At 37.1% G+C, this 22,163-nt stretch overlaps 1 protein-coding gene across 1 annotated transcript in view; it reads right to left on the bottom strand.

The window, feature by feature from the left end:
• Nucleotides 1–2,348: 2,348 nt before the first annotated feature.
• LOC146145774 (angiotensin-converting enzyme-like) overlaps nucleotides 2,349–22,163 on the bottom strand; it is a 57,196-nt gene continuing 37,381 nt past the window's right edge. The window contains exons 30-46 of the mRNA XM_083390681.1: nucleotides 18,283–18,514; nucleotides 16,964–17,067; nucleotides 15,753–15,919; nucleotides 14,385–14,627; nucleotides 13,583–13,734; nucleotides 12,750–12,941; nucleotides 11,874–12,062; nucleotides 10,875–11,049; nucleotides 10,397–10,433; nucleotides 9,540–9,711; nucleotides 8,637–8,800; nucleotides 7,393–7,573; nucleotides 6,556–6,626; nucleotides 5,521–5,680; nucleotides 3,710–3,817; nucleotides 2,908–3,010; nucleotides 2,349–2,506 (exon numbers count right to left, since the gene is read on the bottom strand). Coding sequence (XP_083246807.1) covers nucleotides 2,349–2,506; nucleotides 2,908–3,010; nucleotides 3,710–3,817; nucleotides 5,521–5,680; nucleotides 6,556–6,626; nucleotides 7,393–7,573; nucleotides 8,637–8,800; nucleotides 9,540–9,711; nucleotides 10,397–10,433; nucleotides 10,875–11,049; nucleotides 11,874–12,062; nucleotides 12,750–12,941; nucleotides 13,583–13,734; nucleotides 14,385–14,627; nucleotides 15,753–15,919; nucleotides 16,964–17,067; nucleotides 18,283–18,514 — 2,608 coding nt within the window. The remainder of the gene's footprint in view (nucleotides 2,507–2,907; nucleotides 3,011–3,709; nucleotides 3,818–5,520; nucleotides 5,681–6,555; nucleotides 6,627–7,392; nucleotides 7,574–8,636; nucleotides 8,801–9,539; nucleotides 9,712–10,396; nucleotides 10,434–10,874; nucleotides 11,050–11,873; nucleotides 12,063–12,749; nucleotides 12,942–13,582; nucleotides 13,735–14,384; nucleotides 14,628–15,752; nucleotides 15,920–16,963; nucleotides 17,068–18,282; nucleotides 18,515–22,163) is intronic.

Below are 22,163 nucleotides of genomic sequence, written 5' to 3'. Positions count from 1 at the left end.
AAGGCAGTTTAAAAACCCCTGAACTAGATGAATATAAAGGCCCAAAGGTTTAATTTTCCTGGTAATATGCCGACAATTGTTTTGGCGTAAGTTACCTCCATTTGATAACATTAATTTTTATTAAATTTACCTCATTATATAGAATATCTGTGTTAGGTCGCAAATCATGCATGAGATTATTTTGCAAATTTGTTCCGGATCTGTACCTTTATCGGTTTCCGTTTAGTTACAAAGCAATTGAAATATGTGCATTACGAATTTAATTTACGAAAAGGAGCCTTTTTACACTAACATGATTGGTAAGAATAAGTAGTCTCGCCAGAACATCCAATTTAGTTTATTTATAAAGGTGCAGATTTTTTTGGTATTTTAATGAATGTATAGTATTTTTTTATCAACTACATATACCTATTTAGTTGCAATAGGTGGATTTTAAGATTTTGTCTATCACGCCAAGTTTTTTAGTTGTTCTGTATCTTGCCACTAAAATAATATCCAACCATAAAATAATTCTGTTCTAGTCTATAAAAATTATTTTAAGATAAAAAATGCTTTTTAAAAAACAAACATTATTCATACGTTTTTAAATGTACAGTCATATTCCGGTCTATCGTTTTTATTTGGGGAACAGTTGGAATTTAAGGAACATCCTATAATTTTGTTGTTTATACATTTTTACAGTTGGCAAAAAATAAAGTTTGGGGCCTTCTGCTCCACACCTGTTCACAACGAAGATCTCTTTTAATGTTTCACGTTTTTGAGACTACACATATATTTTTCATTCGCATAGCAGCATAGGACTATAAAACCACCAGACGGAAAATAAAACTTTGTTTCTCAGCTCTCAACTGGGATTCGTATAGTGTTTAACAAATCTTATTTGAGTAAACCGACTTCATACTTTTAGTGTTACAATATTGACACTTCTCAATATAGTCATTTCCTTTGTTTTGTTTTTCTTTTTCGAACAGGATTAAAATTACTCGATTTGTGTTCATTCATTATTTTGAGTCTTGGACCTAGAGCAACCACATAATGATTAGACACCTGTAAATGAATGATACATCGTGTACACCCCAACTAAGGGTTTAGTCAACAAAATGGCATTCGCTTTGACACCAAACTTTTCTTATTTCGCGTTAAAAATTTTCGCCATCAGACAAATTTCTGTAATATTAGGGTAATTAAATATTAATGTTCATTTAGCACATTATATTTATTGCATAAACACCAGACAGATACACTGATTTGATTTCATTAGCGTAGTGTATGTATATGTCTCTATTGCAACTGAAACGTACATATACACAATGTGCATTCTTTCATCAAGCCCTCCTGGAGTCAGACTGGCCAACGATAACAGCGTCCGTATATGCATATAATATGGTAAAAAACAATGGCAATATAGAAACGTACACAAAATGCCTTCGGAGAGGCTCACCCAGTATTACCGGAGGTCGTGAGTTCGAATCTCACACAAGCTAGTTAGTTTTTCCTAGCCTGGCCTTGCTTGCACTACAATCCTGATCAGGTTGACTGATTTCGGTAATCCTCCCTGAAGGCATCTTGTGTACTTCTCTATATTGTTATCGCTTTTTACCTTATTGTATACTTCGCTTTTATCATATTAGTTATTTATTTAATGTTCAAAATTCTGACATTAATAAGGACATTATCACTTTTTTTAGGCGCCTTTTGTTTAAACTTATTTTCTGCAAGAAAGGCAGTTTTTCAATGATGCCGACGATAGGGGTGTTTATAAGTACTTGTTATCGCCTGATAATTAGGGCGATTATTTTTTGACCTAAAAATGAGAAACTTCGACCTGAAAACTTAAAATTGTGACAAATTTTAACCTAAAACTATCGTTTTTTGACAAAATTTTGACCTAGAATTACATTGAATTAAACAACATATTTTTGTTTGTCGTACTCTATTAGTGTCTTGGCGTCGCCAACCCCACGTTTCAGATGATTTACTGACTCTACCAGTCGAACACAAATCAGTTATTTTTTTGAATTTATGCAAAATTCATTAAAATGCTAAGTTGATATTTTTGTTTTTCCAAAAAGACGAGATCCTGTTTAATTTAGGAAAATGTTGTGTAAAAATATTATAGTGTTTATTTAATTTTGTAAACGATTTATGCGCATTTTTATCGACATTTTGACTTTTTTTGACAAGTCAAAATATAATCGCCTGATAATTACAATTCGTGCATGAAGTCAAAACTGCGACTGATCAACCACTTTGCGATTCTCTGTATATAACACATTTATTATTTCTGGGCTTATGTTTCAAATATACATGAACACAAAACCCGGTCGTCAACTGTCGGAAATCAAGGTTCACTTGTAGTGTCGGGGCCTGGTCCACAGGACGTAAGCTGCCATGGACATAGAAACGGCGCAAATGAACACCGCAGCTGCCAGCATCCAATCATTGTTGCTTGAAATGACCAATGTTTGGTGATCGCTGTTGCCGAACGCTTTTATGGCGTAGTTGTCTAAAAGTAAACATACATGTCTTATAGACGGCAATAAGGGCTTGTAGGCTACTATCGGACCATATGATTATATCATTACTCGTCCGAACCAGGGAAGTATCGGTGCCGATCCGATAGGAAACAAATTTGTGTATTACAATCTTTTTGCGAAATTGTATAGAGTTTTATTTTTTAAAAGGTAAATTTCTGGGAATATATTACTTTTTAAAATTGAACTTAAAAGCAAATTTCAGGCTAAAATAAAAAAAATTATTAACATTGCACTTTTCACTTTGACGAGAATTTTGCTGATATGAACTAAGCATGACGTCATTTGGTGTCGGATTGAATCGTGATATTTTTGCTCAAATAAATTTTCGGAATAATATTCTTAGGACTGCTTTAACTGCTGTGACACCTACCGTAGCAAGTTCTGCCGTCCACCGAAAGTTTTCTGCCCTCATAGCAACTGCACTCAATGCCAACTTCCTTGTCATTGCAGAAATCAGAGCAATATCCGGTCATCTGATTAGAATAGGATTGTGATTAAAATATGATTAAAATATTGTGATTCAAATTAAGAGGTCCTTGAGCGTTTTTTGAATGTTGTTGGATTTAAAAAGTTATTTGTGCGTTTGAAGCAATACATCGTAATGCGAAATAGGCTTATTGTATGGGCCGAAAGTTTACTTTTGGGATATAGGCTCTTATTTTTGTCGAAATTCGTTTTTGGTCTTGTATGTTTCAGGCCATTTTTGATTGGCTAGAGGTTTATAGAAAACGTTTACACCGTTTTCCTTCCCATCTAGAGTATTTTAATTAGGTTGCCACATCCCTTAAATTTACTAAATATAAATTTATTCAAATCGTTTATGAAATTCCACTTTTATATGGGTTTTAATATTCATTTTACGTCTAACTACAACCTTCATTAAAGGCTGGATTCAGTTTCTGTCTTTAGTTTTTTATATGTTGGCACAGTGATAACCCAGTTTGGCTTGGCGACTTAGGGTTGAGAAACACTAGATAGAAATCGCTCTTCTGGTGTTAAAGAAGTATAAACGGACGTTTCGGCAGCAGATACCAGCTGACCTCATCAGGGTTAATAATCAAAACGAGAGTGCGTGGTTTATACTTCGTTAACACCAGAAAGCGATTTCTATCTATTCATATGTTGCCTGGTGGAGCTAACCCTATTTTTGAGAAACACTGTTCAAAACCCACCGTTTCACACTTATCGTTCTCGGCCTTGTGCGTTCGCAGCTGCAGCTGGTGACTGGAGATCAACTTGCCTGTAGTTTGCAGAGATCGACGCCGTCTGCGCAACATCGTCTGAAAAAACACAAAAGTTTGTCAACCACGTGCGAAAATTGGTCAATCGGAAACGTTCAGGGGTATATACTACCCAGTGTTGTAATGCCTTAAGTCAGTGACTTGATTCAAGAACAATTAAGTGCTTTCAAATAACTTGTCTAAGCTTGAGCAGGGCTGCGGAGTCGGATTCGGACTCGAGAGTCGGACTAGGGTTTATTTTTTTGGCCGGAGTCGGATTCGGGTTATTTTTAATCGACTCCGCTTAAATCTGTTGAACAAAATAACTTAATTGACTCACGTCTTTCGGAAAAATGACGCAGACTTTGTCTGACATAATTTAGGTTAAAATATTATCATTAAAATTGTTATTTAAAATTGTTATTTATTGCCATTTTTGAACATAAAACAATTCGCTGGCTGTAATTTGCCTTTTTGTTATTTTTAGTCGAGTTATTGCTCATATAATCGGACGAGTTTCCCAATTTAAATGGTTAAACGTTTTATTTTTGATGTCAATGACTTGACTGGGAATTAACTCGTTGATTTAGCAGAAGACTTGACCTGGAAGGTATTTTTCAGCAGACTAGACTATATTTGCATTGTTCCGAACGGCATTCTATCCAAATAATTGTAACGCGATCCAACGTTCTTGAAAACGCCCAACCATTCCGTAATTTATTAGGTTAATTTGGAGTGTCCTTATTTAGTGTTCTGATTGGGAATCCATTTTGCTCTTTGACTTGATTTTACTGGTTTATTCAATATTAGAACTGCGATTTATTGTCCAAATAAATGTTTCGAAAAATACTTTCATTTAGAAATCCGCCCAAAACCCAAACGATCCAAAATAGTTTCGTAAATTCCCGCTGCTGTTTTGAAATATTTAGTTCTAATAACTAGAATTTGGTTTAAACATCTAAGTTTGTTTTAAAATTACCCTCAAACTATTTTTTAGCATAAAGTTTTGTAAGTTTCACCGAAGTCAGGAAAAGTTTTCTAGTGCGTTTTTGTTGAATGTAACTTGAGCGTTTGTTGTTGAATGTAACTCTTCTCAAATTTCGCCGGGTCCTACTGGGAAAAGAAACTGTTACCCCTTAACCAGCTGTTACCTAAAAATCCTGGACGGGCTCCATGCCGACCCACATTTCGCATAGCTAACACCATAAAACAAAAACAAATTGCACGATAACACTTATTCAATTTAATATTTGGCCTAAATAATGAAATTTAAATAGATTAACTAAGCAGGGTGGATCTTAATCTTTTCAATATATTTCGTTTGCTTCGTAAACACAAACTTTACTGTAAAAACGCCTTCAACAAACGTGTTTCACACAGTCAGTATAGAGGTGTCAACCGGTTTGGCCAAGTAACCGCACAGCGACGCGTAAATAAATATAAAAAAATTGCCGCGCAGTGCCGCATGTCGAAGTTTTTTTTTAGATAATTGAAAAGAAAAGCAAGGAATTTACACATGGATGTTTCATCCCTACAAAGTAAGCTGCTGTCGGTACTTTTATGTTTAAACTAGCTTTCTAGGCGCTTGTAGTGTTTTTTATAATGTTAGTATATATTGATGCCCAAATTTTGCGGGCAGCACAACTTAGGAATTCGAAAATAATTTGCGGTGCAACGCAGCTTGCGAACAACTTATTAAAGTGCGGTGCGGGCAGCGAACACAAACTTTATCTTCTCACCATCTCTAACAGTCAGTTACTTACGCAGTCAGCCAGTTTGTCGTCGCAGATTGTGACGTCACAGTGTACCGAAATGGTCTGATCCATCTCGGTGTAGTTGGTCCAGACGAAACTCTCAAACTTGAAGAGAGCGTATGTCTCATTCGAATTGCGGAGTATCATGATGTCGCCTCCGGTGGCCATTCTTGGAAGTAGCAAGAACAAGTTTTTGGGAAGAAATATACGTGGTTACTATATCGTGGTACATGAAGGCTTGAAATGCGCCTATTTCAACAAAATTCGTTACATCGCTCGTCAATTTAAGAAGATTATGGTTTTTAGGATTTGTTAGAGTGTTGCACAGTCAATCCAATTTAAATGTTTTATGTTGCACAGTCAATCCAATCTAAGTGTTTTATGTTGCACAGTCAATCCAATCTAAGTGTTTTATGTTGCACAGTCAATCCAATCTAAGTGTTTTGTGTTGCACAGTCAAAACAATTAAAGTTTTTTGTGTTTTACAGTCAAAACCATGTTATACGCTCAATTTAACTTGGGATAATAATCTGTAGGGTTTGCCTGCCAATACAGATCAATACACTCTTAATTCGGCGGGAACTTTAAAGAAATGCGTTACACTGTGGAATATTCATTTAAATAGATCAACTTTACCATGCTTATCAACCGCTTTTTTGTCGTACCAATAATTTCCAGTTTGGGTTAATCGACCAAAGTTTCGGTGCGGTCAGAACCGTTGTGTTGCAATGTACAAATTCGTGTTTAATGAGGCATACACTAATACTCCAGCAAAGCAACAACTTATCTATCTGAATAAGATTTACTTACGATGCCTTTGATGGCGATATATATCTATCTATGTTTTAAGATCTTTTAATAGTGCCTGACCGTAAATGCTAGCTGTGCTAAAGTACTCTTCTGTTACTGATGGAAATTAAGGTCGACATTTATCTTGCAAGGGTAAAGGTGAATTTCAATATCACATATTCAGTGCTACAATGGATAAGGTATGTGTGACTTTAATAGTCGCAATAATTGACTATATATGGTAACTATATTTACTTGTTAGTAATCAGTTGGTAGCTTGGAACGCTGTTCGGGTCTGCGCCTTTCGTTGCCCAGCACTTTGTCATCTGTCAAAAACAAGAGTTAATTTTTATCCCGTAAGTCTAGAAGCTATTTAATGAAAACAGATAACATTGTGTTTTAATTTAAATTAAAGATCAAGATATATTTTTGTGTTTAAAACGGGCATTTAGACTTGAAAAAAAAAGCAGCGAATTCCAGCAAAATGGATTTTAGTTGTTTACGACAATAGTTTAGGGTTTGCCATTCTTTTCAACAAGCGGGTCAGCCTGGCGAAAACTGTATTTTTGACTGCTCTAACTCTTTGCAAAAACACGAATTTGGATTATGTTTTCAACAAATCTTGCCTGATTTTTATGAATTTGTTTTGGCCCTGAGGCTTCGCGTGTCTTATTGCACAGTCGAGAATAAAGCTACGGCGAATTAAAATTGAACATTGTAAATGGCGATTTTGCGCTTTGTGCTAAACGGTAATATATTTGTGAAGTAGCGTTTGTATTGGAAGTAACACCTCTCCAAGCTAAATCTTTATAAAAATGAACGAACAGTGCAACAGTGTTTTTAAGAATACTTCTTTATGACTTCGCGTTTAGATCTGGCTTTGTGACGTAACGTGTTGATGTAACTTTGTGACGTCACGTTAAGACGTCACTTTGTGAAGTCATCAATGAAAACTTTCACATGGCCCCGACAAACCGCAATCCTAGACCTGCACATTTACCTATGTGTTAAACAAGCAAACTTTATCCGCGTTTTGTCAGGTCTACAATATCTTCAGTAAATGTATCGAACGACGGCATATCCTTCACTTACAATGACATAGAAGTTGTTGATGCCGGCAGCCAGATCGACGAGGGAGATTTTAACGTATACGTCATCAGGCACGAAAACCTGAGAGCCGGCTGCGAGTGGACTGGTACAGTCGGACGTGGTACAGAGATCGGTGCCAAGGTTGAAAGCTCCGTCATTCGATACCGGCGCTTGTTCAACTTTCCTGTAACGATAGTAAAGATTAGAGCATAATGGTTGCAGGTTGTAGTAAGACTTGATAAGAATATCAAAGCTCTGGCAGTTGTAGGTATCATTTTGAACGTTTCGAATAACTCTTGATTTATTGTCAACAAATGAAACCTAATTCTGCATGGGCTATGATAGTAAAGATGTCAAAATATCACCATATTTTTCGGGGGATTTTAAGCGTGTTCCAAAAGCCGTAAGTTGTTGATACATTATACAAAACGTGGAGGAACCACCAACCCCCAAAAGGACTAAAACAACTTCATTAAAAACACACATGTCCGCCATTACACCGACAATAAGACTTTCAGTAAACAAAAATATTAGTTTTGGCTCTTTAACCTTTGTGATTTTGGGAATAAAGCGTATGCGCTGCTAAAAGTATCGTGGTTTTATCCGAGCTAATTTTCCAAGACTAAAGCATGGGCGTGATTGCATTAATCGTCATCTGATTGAACATTTAAGAAAAAATGACCCTTGAGCATTATCAGTTTTTACTATTATTCGAAACTGAGTTTCATAACCAACTTTAAGACTTGACCCAATGCAGTCCTCGTCACCACAATATATTGATCGCGTAAAGTAATATGGAGATGTTGTTTACCTAACGTTAACATAAATTCTCTTGTCAAGTGATGTGAACAAAAGGGTTTGTAAAAAGCCGAAAAAGAAATTTCTAACGGAAAGTAACTGGACAATTGGCTCAACTCACACAACTAACACGATGTGACAGACAGAAGCTATTATGCTGACTGTTAGTACTTTAGCTATCAAGGCAATTAAGTTATTCCTTTAAGTTGATTGCCGTTCTGTTATTATTAAAAAAACACAGATACGTTTAAAATATTGCTGTGGCTAAGCTATTGGATCACGCAACCTTGAGTCGGATTCAATCTTAGCGTAAACCAGTCAAGTTTGCGCTCAACAAAATCCACAGCAGCTGAAAGCAATTCGTACCAGGCAATACAGACCCAATGTAGCCCTGCAGAACCACTGCGATTGGACTAAACTTTAAACATTAGTGTACCAACATATCTTACATGATCTTTGGAACGACGGAAAGCGAATTGAGGAGAAACTCGTCGTTAAAAACGCATTCGAAGGTCTTGCAGTATTCCTTGTATCGTTGTATTGGGAGGGAAACATTGAATGCTGGTTGCCTCCAGACGGTAAAGGTTGCCTGATACTTGCTACCAGTAAAGTTCTTGAAAAATAAATTTCGTTAGTCAGTCTTTGTAAATGGTCGTATTTGTTCAATTCTAAATAGAGTAATCAAGTGGCACTATTTAAAAACAGATTGTATTGATTCTTGACAAGTTTTCGCATAACCGTGCTTTTTTAGGTAAAAGTGGAAAATCCGATTTTTTATCAATCTGTTTTTGCATAGTGCCACCTGATTACTCTATTTAGTTCGTCAGATATTCGCTTTGACGTAAACCAACAGTGCCTAAGGATTAGATAGAATTAGTACAATATTGCCAATTAACCGAATGAAATTGTAGAAGTGGGTTAAATACAATGATTTAGAAACTGTGCCAGGTTGATTTGTTACATTTTTAGGGATGACTGAATAAATCTAAAATCTGATAAACCATTTCTTTAAAACGCGTGATTTGTCTAAAAATTGGCTGAAAACCGTCAGTTTTAACATGTTAGAGTTATTATGGCTTGTTTTAATTTGTGTTTGAAATTCGACTTTAGTGACTTTCCGTAAAACGTTCTAAGGCATTTTTTTATCGGAACTAGAAAGACCCAAAGTTGTTTAGAATCCACTAAAAGGGGGCCACGATTTATTAAAGGTTGGTGACCACTGCTTTTGGGCATTCAGCAATAAAAAGCAGGTTGTGCGAACATATGTCGCAACCCAGCGCATCTCATATTTTAACTTCTCTTATCTCAAAGTTTTGATTCACACGTGCCTAACATTAGTGCCAAGGGTTTACCTGAATAAGAGCTGGGTTGCATTCGGTCAGCCCAAAGGTCAAGGTGGTCTGTCCACCTACGACCACCTGGCAATTGGCGGCCACGTCTTCAGGTTTGTCGGCCTGGTTCTGCGACACGTAAAGTATATCGCCTGGCGAAGCGTTCAGCTCATCCAATTCGGTTTGGTTAAAGCTGAAGCAGAAATCAATGTTTTATCGACAATGTATCAGATCCAGTGTTAGGTCACTGTTTTCAAATAACTTGACTGAAGTATTTTGGACAAATGATTAACTTGGAAGTAAGTCATTGCGTCGAATAACTTGAAATTTAGTGTTTCTATAAACATCTTACAAACTTGTTCCATTTATCTCAATTTTTTGCACGCGAACTGTTTACTTGTTATATGTTAGGCTTTGGGTATTGTTTAGTTGAGATATTGCTCATACCTGGACCTGTTTACCAATTTTAATAGTTTAAGGTTTTAATTTTCGTTTAGTCAATGTCTTAAGTTGTAGGCTAGTTGTCTTGATCTAATAATGACTTGACAGGGATTTGACTTTGGCGATTGATGACTAGTACTGGGACTTGACTTTTACATTTTTTGCAAAGGACCTTGTGTAGATCTAATAAATTTTTTAAATGACTTTGAACTGCAAAATGACTTGTTTACAACGCGACTGAGATCTATGAAAGTTACTAGCTTATAGATAAAACAAGTACTCGGTTTACATGTCAAATACATTTTAGAAGTTTAACATAAATGGGTTATTTACAGTTTTACATATGTGTGTTGATAATTCGCTTTACTATTCGCAAACATGTCAAATATTGTTCGATAAACATTAATAAGTAAAATACAACAAACCAGACAACTTACGAAATGGTAATGTTCTCCGAGCACACAAAATCCGATGCTGCAATAAAAATAAAAGTATTCAAGATTAGGCAGCCATTACTTGGAAAACGTTTGTCAAACTATATTAGGCCAAACGTCAACACAAAACGTTTCTGTTACGGATATCAATGAACTTAAACGGTGTATCTTTATAACAGGGATGTGAACTCGCTTTTAAACTACTCTATAGTCAAACTCGCGGTCCGAGTCAATCCTATAACATAAATCTGAGTCCCGAAAGTAACTGTAGCAAAGTTAAACGACTTCTTCGAGTACCGAGTCCGAAAATACTTCCCAGCCTTGTATTCTACACATGCAAGTAACTGAAATATTAGGGTAAATCTACAGCAATATTTTTGCTTGTAGAACACTGTTCCGCTGACGATTATTTTAACCCGAGTGAAACCAGGATCAGACATTTTTTAAAGAAATATAATTTTTAGAAAGTTTGCACACTTACTGGTGAAAGGAGTGGGATCTGTGTCTGTAGTCAGAGCTCCAGTCAAAGGCATCTCTCCTGTTGATTCTACTGCTATGTTAAGGCAAACGTCGGTACCGGCATCTCTCTTTGACCGCGCAAGATCCGCAAGTTGCAGTTCACCCAACACGTCGTTCAGTATAATGGTCGTGGTTCCCTAATGTTAAACAACAAGAACCTTAACGCTGCGAGTCCTGGTCGAGCGGTGGCAAAACTACAGCATTTCCGGTCGGCGTCAGTTAAGTAATTTTGATGAATGTAATATGAGTGATCGGTTGGTTTGTTTTGTCGAAAAGCATTCTGTGGGAAGTTGTGGCATATAGTTTTTACCTAACATTTTTTAAGAGAGGGACAACGCTCTAAAGTACCTGCTGATTTAAAATTTAGGAAGGGCGTCATTTGGCAAAATACCCCTATGGGTTACGTAGACTACTTTAAACCGTATTTAGGGGTTCTTAAATTTGGGTCCGTGTACCCCTTGGGTTACGTGGACAATATTTAGGGGATACATGAAAGGCTAAATAAAATATTGGCGTATAATTAAAAAATCGAATAAATGTTTTAGAAGAAAGGAGTTTAATGGAAAAACCGGTTTGGTATAATTTTCTTAGATGTGTTTAGACTTTATTACGTTTTCAAATATATTGGTCTGAAAACAGCAGGTTTCTTAAGTCTGCAAGTTTTTTGACAGCAATTTAGGACGTCAGCTCTAAAAGGTCCACAAGAAACAAAACTTGTTATAGGGGGTCCGTGTTAAAACCGTTTCAGCAGAACCCTTTTCCTAATTAAAAGTGTAGAGTTAGAAAAATGGGATTAATAGTTTTGGGCAAACGTACGACCGAAAACAGCAGGTTTCTCGAGTCCTTGCTTGTGTTTTAACGTCACACCTGAACAATTTCACTCTAACCAATAAACATTTTGCGGGTCGGCCGCTGAAGAAAATTTACCACACGCGAGGGAAACTGTAAGAAAATCACGTACCGTTTGGAATGTAACTTGAAGGATGTTAACGGCCGAGCTGGGTGCCGTATCGCCCAGGGAAAAATATACAACACCTCCCGCATTGTTGGTTACTACGAATACAATGGTGATGGAACCGCCGACGGGAAACGTCAAAGTAGCGAAGAGTGGATTGGTCGGGGTGACCGATAAATCAACGCTTGTGCCTTCCTACATGAGATAACAAAGAAAACACACAATAAAATCTAAAAAGCAACAATACCTAAAGCAGAAAACTGTATAAAACCATAGCATTATTACTAACGACATAGTAAGGCCAAATACGCAGTAATATCCAGTACAGAATAAGATCTACATAGGGCGTGGGGTTTGTGGTTGGGTAAGGTGTTGTTTAGGCCTGATTGTGGCCATTTAGACGGGTTTAGGACTTATTTTGATTTAGAAGGTTTTACAACTATTAGTTATAAGTCCTATTTTGGTCTTATTCCTAACTGTGTTTTATTTCGACGTAAATGTTCTTCTTATTTCGGTACTATGGCTGAAGTCCATAATTAAGGCTTTGCAAATATCGTTGTTAATATGGATAAGGCGGCACTTTTAATTTAAAAGGGGTTGTTACACATTAGGAAAACAAAACGATTCGCATATAGCCCGTAATACCCGCATAGTTTACTGTAACAATAGTTGCACTTTAAGGAGTTAAATGCAAGGCAACAGATAAAAGCTCGCCATGGTCTGATGCCCCCGTTCCCTCGAATCGTACGCTGCTCAGTGCTATACAAACAACTTTAACTGTAGCTGTTGCAATAAAATATTATATACAGCCGTAATATTACGGTTTTTGAAGTTTTATATATAATCTTACAAATAGCAGTAATATCTCAGTTTTTATCTCACCGGTATAACGATGTTCACTCTACACATGGTTTGCCTAATTCTGTTTGCCAGTGCTTGCAAAACATTAAATTCATCCATATTGAAAGTGTGTTCGATGTCCGGGTCATTGGCGACCTGGTCTGTCACCAGAGGGCTAACGATGGCAGTCGGTCCGTAAGCCACCACGTACAGAGTAACTCCTATCGCACGAAGCTGCAAGGCAAAGGAATGACGGATTAAAGGAGGACACAAAGAGTGAAATCGCAAAAGGAATGGCGACTATAACGATTGGTAAAATTTATGTTGTTTCAAACTTAAATTTTCGAGCCGCCTTATGTTCCAGTTTCTTTATAATACAGTTTTCAAATTAGGTACTAATAGCTTGATTTTTCAAAAATTATTTGACATATACTCAAAACCAAATATAACGCTAGTTTGTTAGCAAATATATTGGTACTAGACGAAATACCCGGCGTTTCCCAGGTTAAATATAATATTTACCAGTTTAATTCTAAACCAGCGGTGCCCAGGTTAAATAGAATATTTCCAAGTTTAATTTTAACTGGCATAGGATTACTGCCGTTGTCTGTGAGAAATATCCTGATGCCTAATGAAAGTATATTAAGGCAAACCGCTATAGTAAGCGCAATATTTCGCGAGAGTTGGTTGTTCACAGACTGAATTTGGTTGCGAAGCCCTGTTAAAACGGTATACACACATCAGTACATTTGTAACTGCGTTGCGAAGTATCATCGGCTAACGAAACTTTTGAATTTCAGTTTAGCGAAAGAAAACTTGCGAGAAGTGTCTGACGTCTGAAGTGTGCTGGGAGTAGTCTTTTTCGCTAAACTTACCGCGTCCGCTGGCGTAAGGACGTCCGCTTCATCACTGTTGCTGGCAAACACGTAAACGATCCTCGGAACACCTTGGTCCACAGGCCGCGCACCATTTGTCGTGTTGAACTGATCCGCCAAGGCAGTCAACGCTGTGGCGAGGTTCTTCGTAGCTGTAAATTGTTTCAAAGCTGGTCAGCAGGTCGCTATTGTGAATTGTGTTAGGCAAAATGCTCTCAGAGCTTTTGAAGGCCTACTACCCCTATACGGCAACATACTAGTCGATTCCAGTATTTGGCATCGGGTATCAGCTTTCATCTAGATCTAATATCATCAGATATCCCTCGGTAATACTTAAGGAATTTTAACTTAGTGATTAATGTCTTTCGAGATTTGTCCAAACAGACCAGTGATGTCCGATATTTAGGATGGTGGCCGATATCCAATGCCAAGTGGTAGTTTTCACTCGTTCCAATAAATTATATTGGAATTTAAGCAAAGGTTTGCGACCGAATGCAGCGAATTCTACCACGAAAATAAAATTCGTCTAAAACCATTGGTTTAACAAGTGAAAGTGGCTAAACTTAACAACAACAAAGCAAAGTTTGGTCAATAAACCAAATATTAATAGCGTTTGGAATTTTCAATTCACAATTTTGCTTCTCAGAGCATAGTAATCACGTCAATGGTTAACGGATTGAATCGTGATACTTGTACAAAAGATCGACATCGGAATAAAATGTTAAGCATCAGTCATCCCTAACTGATGTCTGCTAGTCGGGAAGAACACTGCGCCGCTAATCGGCTTATCAAAGTTTATTACCTCCTCCGTTGTATGGAATTCCCATCAACGTGCTGTTAAAGCTTGCGAAGTTAGTGGTCGCTGAAAAGTTAACTATAACGCCGCCGGTGTAGGTTGAAATGCCAACTTGTACACTGTTCTGCGCCACCATAAGGCCTTCCATAGTTTTCGCGATAACGTTAAGCTGATCCTGAAATTGTGCCATGCTGCCGCTGTTGGTGTCGTCGACCAGAAACCATACGTCCAATTTATCCGGCGTGCAAACTGTTGGAAAATACCAATCTTTGTAAATGGCCGTATTCGTCTAATTCTAATTAGATGAATCAGGTGGCCCTATATAAAGACAAATTGTATTGGATTCTCGACAAGCTTTCGCACAACTGTGATGCTTTACGAGGCAAAATAGATCATTCAATACAATTTGTCTTTATATCATGTCACCTGATTTCTCTATGAAAAAATACCAAGGATAATCGTGCCAGATTAGTCATTGAGCGACTATTAGCATGACTTTTTGAGAGTGTCAAATAAAATGCTATCGCATCCCTGACACACGTATAACTATCACTAGTTTCATTCAATAATTACTTATCCCGAGCGAACCGGACAAACAGACGATAGGCTCGAAGCTATTTACCCGACTAAAAAGGTAATTTAAATAGATAATGGGCTAATTTAAGTTGCATAGCTCGGGTAATTAAAGCTTATATTACTATCACCCGAACCGAAACGCTAACCAGAACCCTAATCTAAATCAATGTATAATCTCTATTGGTTGGATTAGTTCCGAGCTAGTCGGGCAAATAGCAAATATGCATTTCCAGGGGCTAACAAAGTAGGCTTAGCTACTTTAATCAAGTAGGAAATTAATCGTGGAAATAAGGCAAAACTGGGAATGTAACAACTAATGATATCACCACCCGAATCCAAACGCAATACCCAAACTTAAATCAAATCAATGTATTATCATTAGGGCGATTATTTTTTACCTTAAAAACAGAGAAAAATTTTGACCTACAAAATAAAATTTCGATAATTTTGACCTAAAATATATAATGTTTTGACTAAATTGTAACCTTTTAGAAATACATTGATTTAAACACTGTATTGTTGAATAAGCAGTACATTAGTGTCTTGGCTTCGTTAGTCACTTGATTTTGATGTTTTACTGACTACCGGTGGAACACAAATCAGTTATGTTTTAGCTGGTAGTGAGTAAAATATGTAAAACGTGTGGTTGACGATGCCAAGAGACTAATGCAGTACTTGAAACAACAAGAAGTTATTGAAATCAATGTACTTCTGATAGGTCAACATTTCTCATTTTTAAGATGAAAAAATAATCACCCTACTTAAAAGCTACAGGTCAGCCGAACTAAACGACATTACCGTTATCAGCGTCGAACGCTTGAACTTTCTCGATGAACTCTGTGGCGTTTCCACCCAAGTTGTCGGCAAACCATTGCGCTTGTTCTTCAACGGAGTTCGGAATGGCACCAAAGCTTGTCAATATCGTGATATAGACTCGCATTATGAACGCAGAAATGAGTGGGACACTAAAAAAGACAAAAAAGGGTACGACTTTGTTGTATAAATTTCAGCGTTGCAATGACTTAAGTTAATGATAAAGACTTGACTTGACTTAAGTCACTGTTTTTAAATGACTTGACTTGACTCAAGTCTTTGAAACAAAATCTTTTTTCGGCTCAAATCAATAGAGTTCTTTAAAACCGACAAAATCCCAGTAAAAACGAAAAGATTTTCATGCGAAGCGCAAACAAAGTGAGGGACAATACTAGAGCTGAATAGTTCAGCGTAGTTTATAGCAAATAGATCAGTTGAGTAAAACTCCATCAAACCAATTTAAAGTGTTTGTAAAGGAGTGACTAAATTTACTGAAAATAACATATTTTACACTAGCTTTCTGTTTTTTGGGTCACGAGGTGTTTACACAACTTTTATTAGGTTTGCATATATAAAAAAAAGTTTGTGAACAGCTGCCTTGGCGTAAACAAGATTAAAAAAAAAGTAGTTTAGCAATCGCTGCCTTAGCGTAAACAGCTTTAAAAAAAGTTTAGCCATCGCTGCCTTAGCGTAAAGAGCTTTAAAAAAAGTTTAGTCATCGCTGCCTTAGCGTAAACAGCTTTAAAAAAAGTTTAGCCATCGCTGCCTTAGCGTAAACAGCTTTAAAAAAAGTTTAGCCATCGCTGCCTTAGCGTAAAAAACATTTAGAAAGTAGAAAAAACAGGTTTAGTAATCGCAGGTAGCAATTTGAAACTTTTTTCGAATATCTCTATGTATTTTCAACACGCGGCAATTTGATTTTAATTTACGAGTTTAGCACAACCTTGAGCTCCGCACAACTTCAGAACAATAATAAACCCGACTTTGTCGCCGGCCCGTAAAACTTTATACAAATAAATTCGAATCAAAAAAGGAAAGGTGCCGTAATAATAGTTGTTACGGAATCTGATAAATTCGGCAAGAAAGGATGTCTAAGTCGTTGACCATAAATCCCGTATTTCAGAAAAACTAAATTTTTACCTTACACAAGGAATTGCTAGATTTAAATCTGCATTGACACAAACTTAATTATTTACCTGGTATCAAGAATACCGGGTGCCTCTCCGCCGAAACCCAACAAGCCTGCTACGGTGTTGAAGAACGAATTACCCGTGGCAGTCGTGAGAACTCCTTCATCGATCTGAGCAAGATGGTAACACGTTAGTTTAAGTATGTATCAAAAAGAGGCCGGTATAGCGTATACCTTTCTGGATGCAGGCTGTTTAATTGTTACATGGGTTATGTACATTAAAAATATAAATGAACAAGGCTAGACATTGCTTTATGTTACTCCGTTTTTGACAGGCTATATTTTGAGGCATAACTTACCAACGATATAAAATAACATATAATAACTATAGGGCGAATATTTTTTGACTTGTCAAAAAAAGTCAAAAATCTGTCAAAATTTTCACGTTACTAAGTCAAAAACGAATAAAAATGCACATAAATCGCTTACAAAATTACAAAAAAACTAAAGTCAGCTTTTCGAAATTGGTCGTTCGGTTATTGTGAAATTTATCTTTCATTTTATCAAAAAAAAAAAAAAATAGTTTTGATACAAGTTCAAAGTCATTTTAACCGTATTACATCTTTATTAGAGCAATATACAGTATACAAACGCGTAATTAACGACGCCTAGGTTATTTAAATCATTGTATTTCTAACAGGTCAAAATTTTGTCAAAATAAATTTTTTCAGGTCAAAATTTTAGTTTTTGAGGTCAACATTTCCTATTTTTTGTCAGAAAATATTCGCCCTAATAATAACCAATACAACCGCCCAGGGAGAAACTACAGCCATTCTGAATTGGTCCGTTGAATAAACATTAACATTTGACATATCGGTGATACACGTATGGCCGAGGTCGTCCAAACCTAATCAGAGCCGATAGTTGTTTTTTTAGCCTTAATTGCTTGCATAAAGAAAATATGGTCGACTGGCTGGGTAAGTATTCAAGGCTCCCGATTGTGGCTGGTTTCAAATGACTTGACTTGACTTAAGTCTTTTAGACAGATGAATTGGGTTTAAATGAGGTGTTTTCAATAAGAATTTTTTTGTAAAATAGGAAAATGTATCCTAACTTTTGCACATGAAACAATTTGCTTAATGTATATTGGGTTTTTAGTATTTTTTAGTTCACGTATTGCTCATAATCGAAAGAGTTTATCCAATTTTAATAGCTTAAGGTGTACTTTTATTACAAAGACTTGACTTGCTCTCTAGTCTAAACTATGATTGACTGGGACTTGAGTTGTTATTTCTTCAAACATACTTGACTGGGGACTTCAGTCATTGTAGAAATGGCTTTACGGGGACTTGAGGTATTTAAAAATGACTTGTTTACAACACTCACACTCCAAATTCCGCCTGAACCTCCCATTCCGCTTCCGTCGCCAGATTCGCCACCTGACCCTTCAATGTCGTTGCCGAAATTGGTCAGCACCAAAGCAAGTCGTTTCATGAAGTCGTTGTCGGCTGCAAACAGTCCGGTGTCGTCTACAACATTAAGGGTGGCGCCGACTACATCCTCGCCCACAGCGCCCGGCGTAAGCGTCAGATCGATCGACCGCGCCGTTCTGATGTTGCTGTTAATAGATCAGTGTTGTAATGACTTAAGTGACTTGACTTTAGGGCAATTAAGACACCGTTTTCAAATAACTTAACTTGACTTAAGTCTTTTGGGCAAACTTACTTGACTTAAGTAATTTGGAAAAATAACTTTATTTAAAATAAATTCTTTTCATTAATCAATTATTTATAAAATTGGTTTATTTATCTTAATCTTTACACACAAAACAGTTTGCTTTCTATATGTTGCGTTTATGTTATTCTTTACTTCAGTTACTGCCAATAATCGGAGTAGTTCGTCAGTTTTAATAGTTCGAAGATTTATTTGTCCGACAATGACTTGACTTGAAGTTGACTTGCCTTAAAAATGACTTGACTGGGACTTGACTTGCGCAACTGATGACTGGGACTGGGACTTGAGTTGCGCAACTGATGACTGGGACTGGGACTTGACTTGTTATTTATTCAAACAGACTTGACTTGGAATTTATTCTACGAATGACTTGACTGGTACTTTCAAAAATGACTTAAAACACTGGAATAGATCGCTGTGGGTTTTAGGGCCGGGCTGCGGAGTCGAACTCGAGACTCGAGTAAGTCTACGCGCACCCGAGTCCGATGTGCACTATGCACTAATAGTTTTTTAAATCGATAAGGCCGTAAACTGTTTCTTGTGGGGTCGGTCGAGGGACTTGGGACTCGAGTAAGGCTACGCAAAACTATCTGAGAACCGAGTCTGACGTTCGAATGCGCAGTCTTAAATATCAAAACTGGTAAGGCCGTAAGCTGTAAACTGTAAAGGTGAAATAACATGTATTGTAGCCCCTATAGCTTGTTAACCGAAGCCTGTCTTGTGCCTTTTTCACGTACGTGTTCGCATTTGCCTTTTTCGTGTGCTTTTGTGTTTGCGTGTCGCGCACGTGGCAACTGGTGTCATTCATCAGAACACGCTGAGCGAATACAAGCTTGCCACTACACTCAAATATTTTTCAACCATGCATTGTAGGTGGATGAAATACATAACACCTTAATGAGTTGATTGCTGAATATCAACCTTATTTTAGTTTCGTAAATGGGTAAAATACAGGCTGCGGAGTCGGAGCCGAACTCGAGACTCGTAAGGTTGTAAAAAGCTAACTTAATTTTCTGCTTTTCTACAGCTATACGAAGTAGTGCATTCGCCATTTAACCCACGAATACAATTAAAGTATTATTACTTCCGATATCGTGCACGTCACTGTACCCTGGTAATTTATTAAAGCATTTTGTTGTTCTAAATGGCTTAAAGTGCGACATAAAGAGAAGAGGTGGCACGTGTAATTGGTATTTCATAAAGCTTTTCAATTTAGCTAGAAAAGTGCAAAAATATTTGGTATGCTGTAGCCGGGCTTCAGAATCGGACTCGGGACCCCAGTAAGGCTACGAATACTGGAGTTCGTTGTGCGCTTTGCAGCACCAAATTCCAAAACTGATAAGGTCGTAAATTGTAAATTACGAAATTGGTTTGTTTTACTGGAGGCTCGGGACTTGAGATTCTAGTAGGCCTACGTTAGACTATCCGAGTACCGAGTCCGACGTGCGCATGCGCAACACCAAATTTTGAAATTGCTGTAAATTGCAAAGGTGGAATGGCATAGCAATCTTTTCTAATTACGTATTGTAGGTGCATAAGGTATATCAAACCTCTATAAGTGGATTGCTGAATACCCACCTTATATAAGCTACGTAAATTGGCGTAATACAGGCTGTAGAGTCGAAACCGAAGCTCGGATTCAATTTATTGGGGGCAGTCGCAATCGGGACTCAGGCTATTTTTAAACCGACTCCGCAGCCCAGGTTTATACTTTAGTTGGCTGTGTAAGGCAGTGACACCTTGTTGGAGCAAAATAAAACAGTCGGGTTTAGTCGATGCTTAACTTTTTTTTCTGTTTTTTTTTTCGACGTTGGCAGGTTTTTATTGTTTTAATTACGGTTCGCCTATATTACTGCATTTTAATGAAACTTCGTGTAGCGCAGGGCATCCGACAGGCTATTAAGTAGGTTTCCTGTAATTTATGTTGCATAAATATATAAGAAAACACTGGTTGCCTAAAAATGTAATGAAGCCGTTCCATTCGGCTTATAATTGCCGCGGTTAGATGAACTTTTATTCGTGGACAGTTGACCATATCCTACGCAGTGGCTGTGAGACCCTGTGTTAAGAAGGTTTGTCACATAAAATGCGTTTAGCTGTAGGTAATTGGTGGCCGTCTAAAAACGAAATTTGCCCGTTATGTTCGGCTTATGATAAATATTTGCGGCGGTTTCTATACGTTTTAATCTGAAAAAAACCCTCAAAAGTGGCGGTTGCAAGTCCTAACGTTCGACTAGAATGTGTGCAACGCTCGCCGTCTGCCTCAGAAAAAAAAATAAAAATAAATGAAGCTCTATGTTCGGTTGATAAACGTGGCAGTTTGAGAAAGTTTTAATTGATGAAAACCGGCCTTGGTAAAGTAATGGTTGCGAGTCAATTTTTAGCAAGTTATAACAAAAAAAAAACAGATTTAATAACAAACAAGTATATTTAGTTATATTCTAGTCGAAACCAATGGTGTGGTTATCAAACCTTTTATTTCAAAAACGCCTCCCTTAAACAACCTTATCAAGCTTAGCCTACACCCCCCAAAATTGTTACTAACCAAGAATGTCACAATACCGGCTACATTACTGTTCCAAGAGGTTTTAACCGGTAAGGATAACTTTAATCTGATTGGAACGCCTTGGAAATGGTACAGCTCCAAACACAATGAAGCAATCGAAAATATATTACGAAAAAACGACTTTTAATGCTTACTTCAGAGATTTAATTCCACTTACTGTTTCACAACTTTTGACGAGTGTGTAATCTGCGTTGCAACCAAGACGAGCAGCACCGTCCTTAAGGCGAATCCGCCGAGAGTCCTGCGACCGTTCATTTTAATTCACTATCAACTATACAAACTTCCACCAATTTAAACCTAAAACTTAATTGTATAGGCTGGGTAAATAACAGAGCGCATACCGAAGTTGATACCGATTTAAAAATAAGGATTACAACAAATAGCCCAACTCATTTCTTACATGTTTAGAAAATATTGTATGCTGGTTTTACATCGACCTATATACGTTTTAAAATTAATATAAACCGTCTGTCTTATATTTTATCGCAAAGTGACTTGCGTATTTAAAATTTGTTCTATGTAGACCCAACAAATTCATCTAACCTATGAAGTCTTGTCGACGCCTAAGATACTAAACCTAGCGTAGTTCACTGCAGATATACCAGTGGTTGCTTTTTTCTCGTAAACACACCTGTTGTTTTTTACTTCTTCAGTCGTCCTGAGTCTTCGTGGACACGTTTGTCACCGTTTCCGACCTTACATAATCAGGTGTTTTCCGCCGTTTGTTCTGTGGATCCGAGCCGAACAGTTTACAACAAAAGATTGAGTTAAATGAATAGACTGGCCATTTTTGTATACCAATCCATTAAACGAAGATTTTCAGCAATATAAAATAAATCCAAGTCATAAAACTTAGTCGGTTGGAGAAAATAACACAAATTATCAGCAAAGTTACATAAACCGCAGCATTTTTAAAACAACAGTAAAAATGATTGATGCAGTTTCTTGAAAAGCATTTAACTGCGTC

Source organism: Ascidiella aspersa, chromosome 5 (assembly GCF_963924565.1).
Source record: "Ascidiella aspersa chromosome 5, kaAscAspe10.2, whole genome shotgun sequence".
Classification (NCBI taxonomy): Eukaryota; Metazoa; Chordata; class Ascidiacea; order Phlebobranchia; family Ascidiidae; genus Ascidiella; species Ascidiella aspersa.
This window is presented reverse-complemented; position numbering and strand designations above follow the sequence as displayed.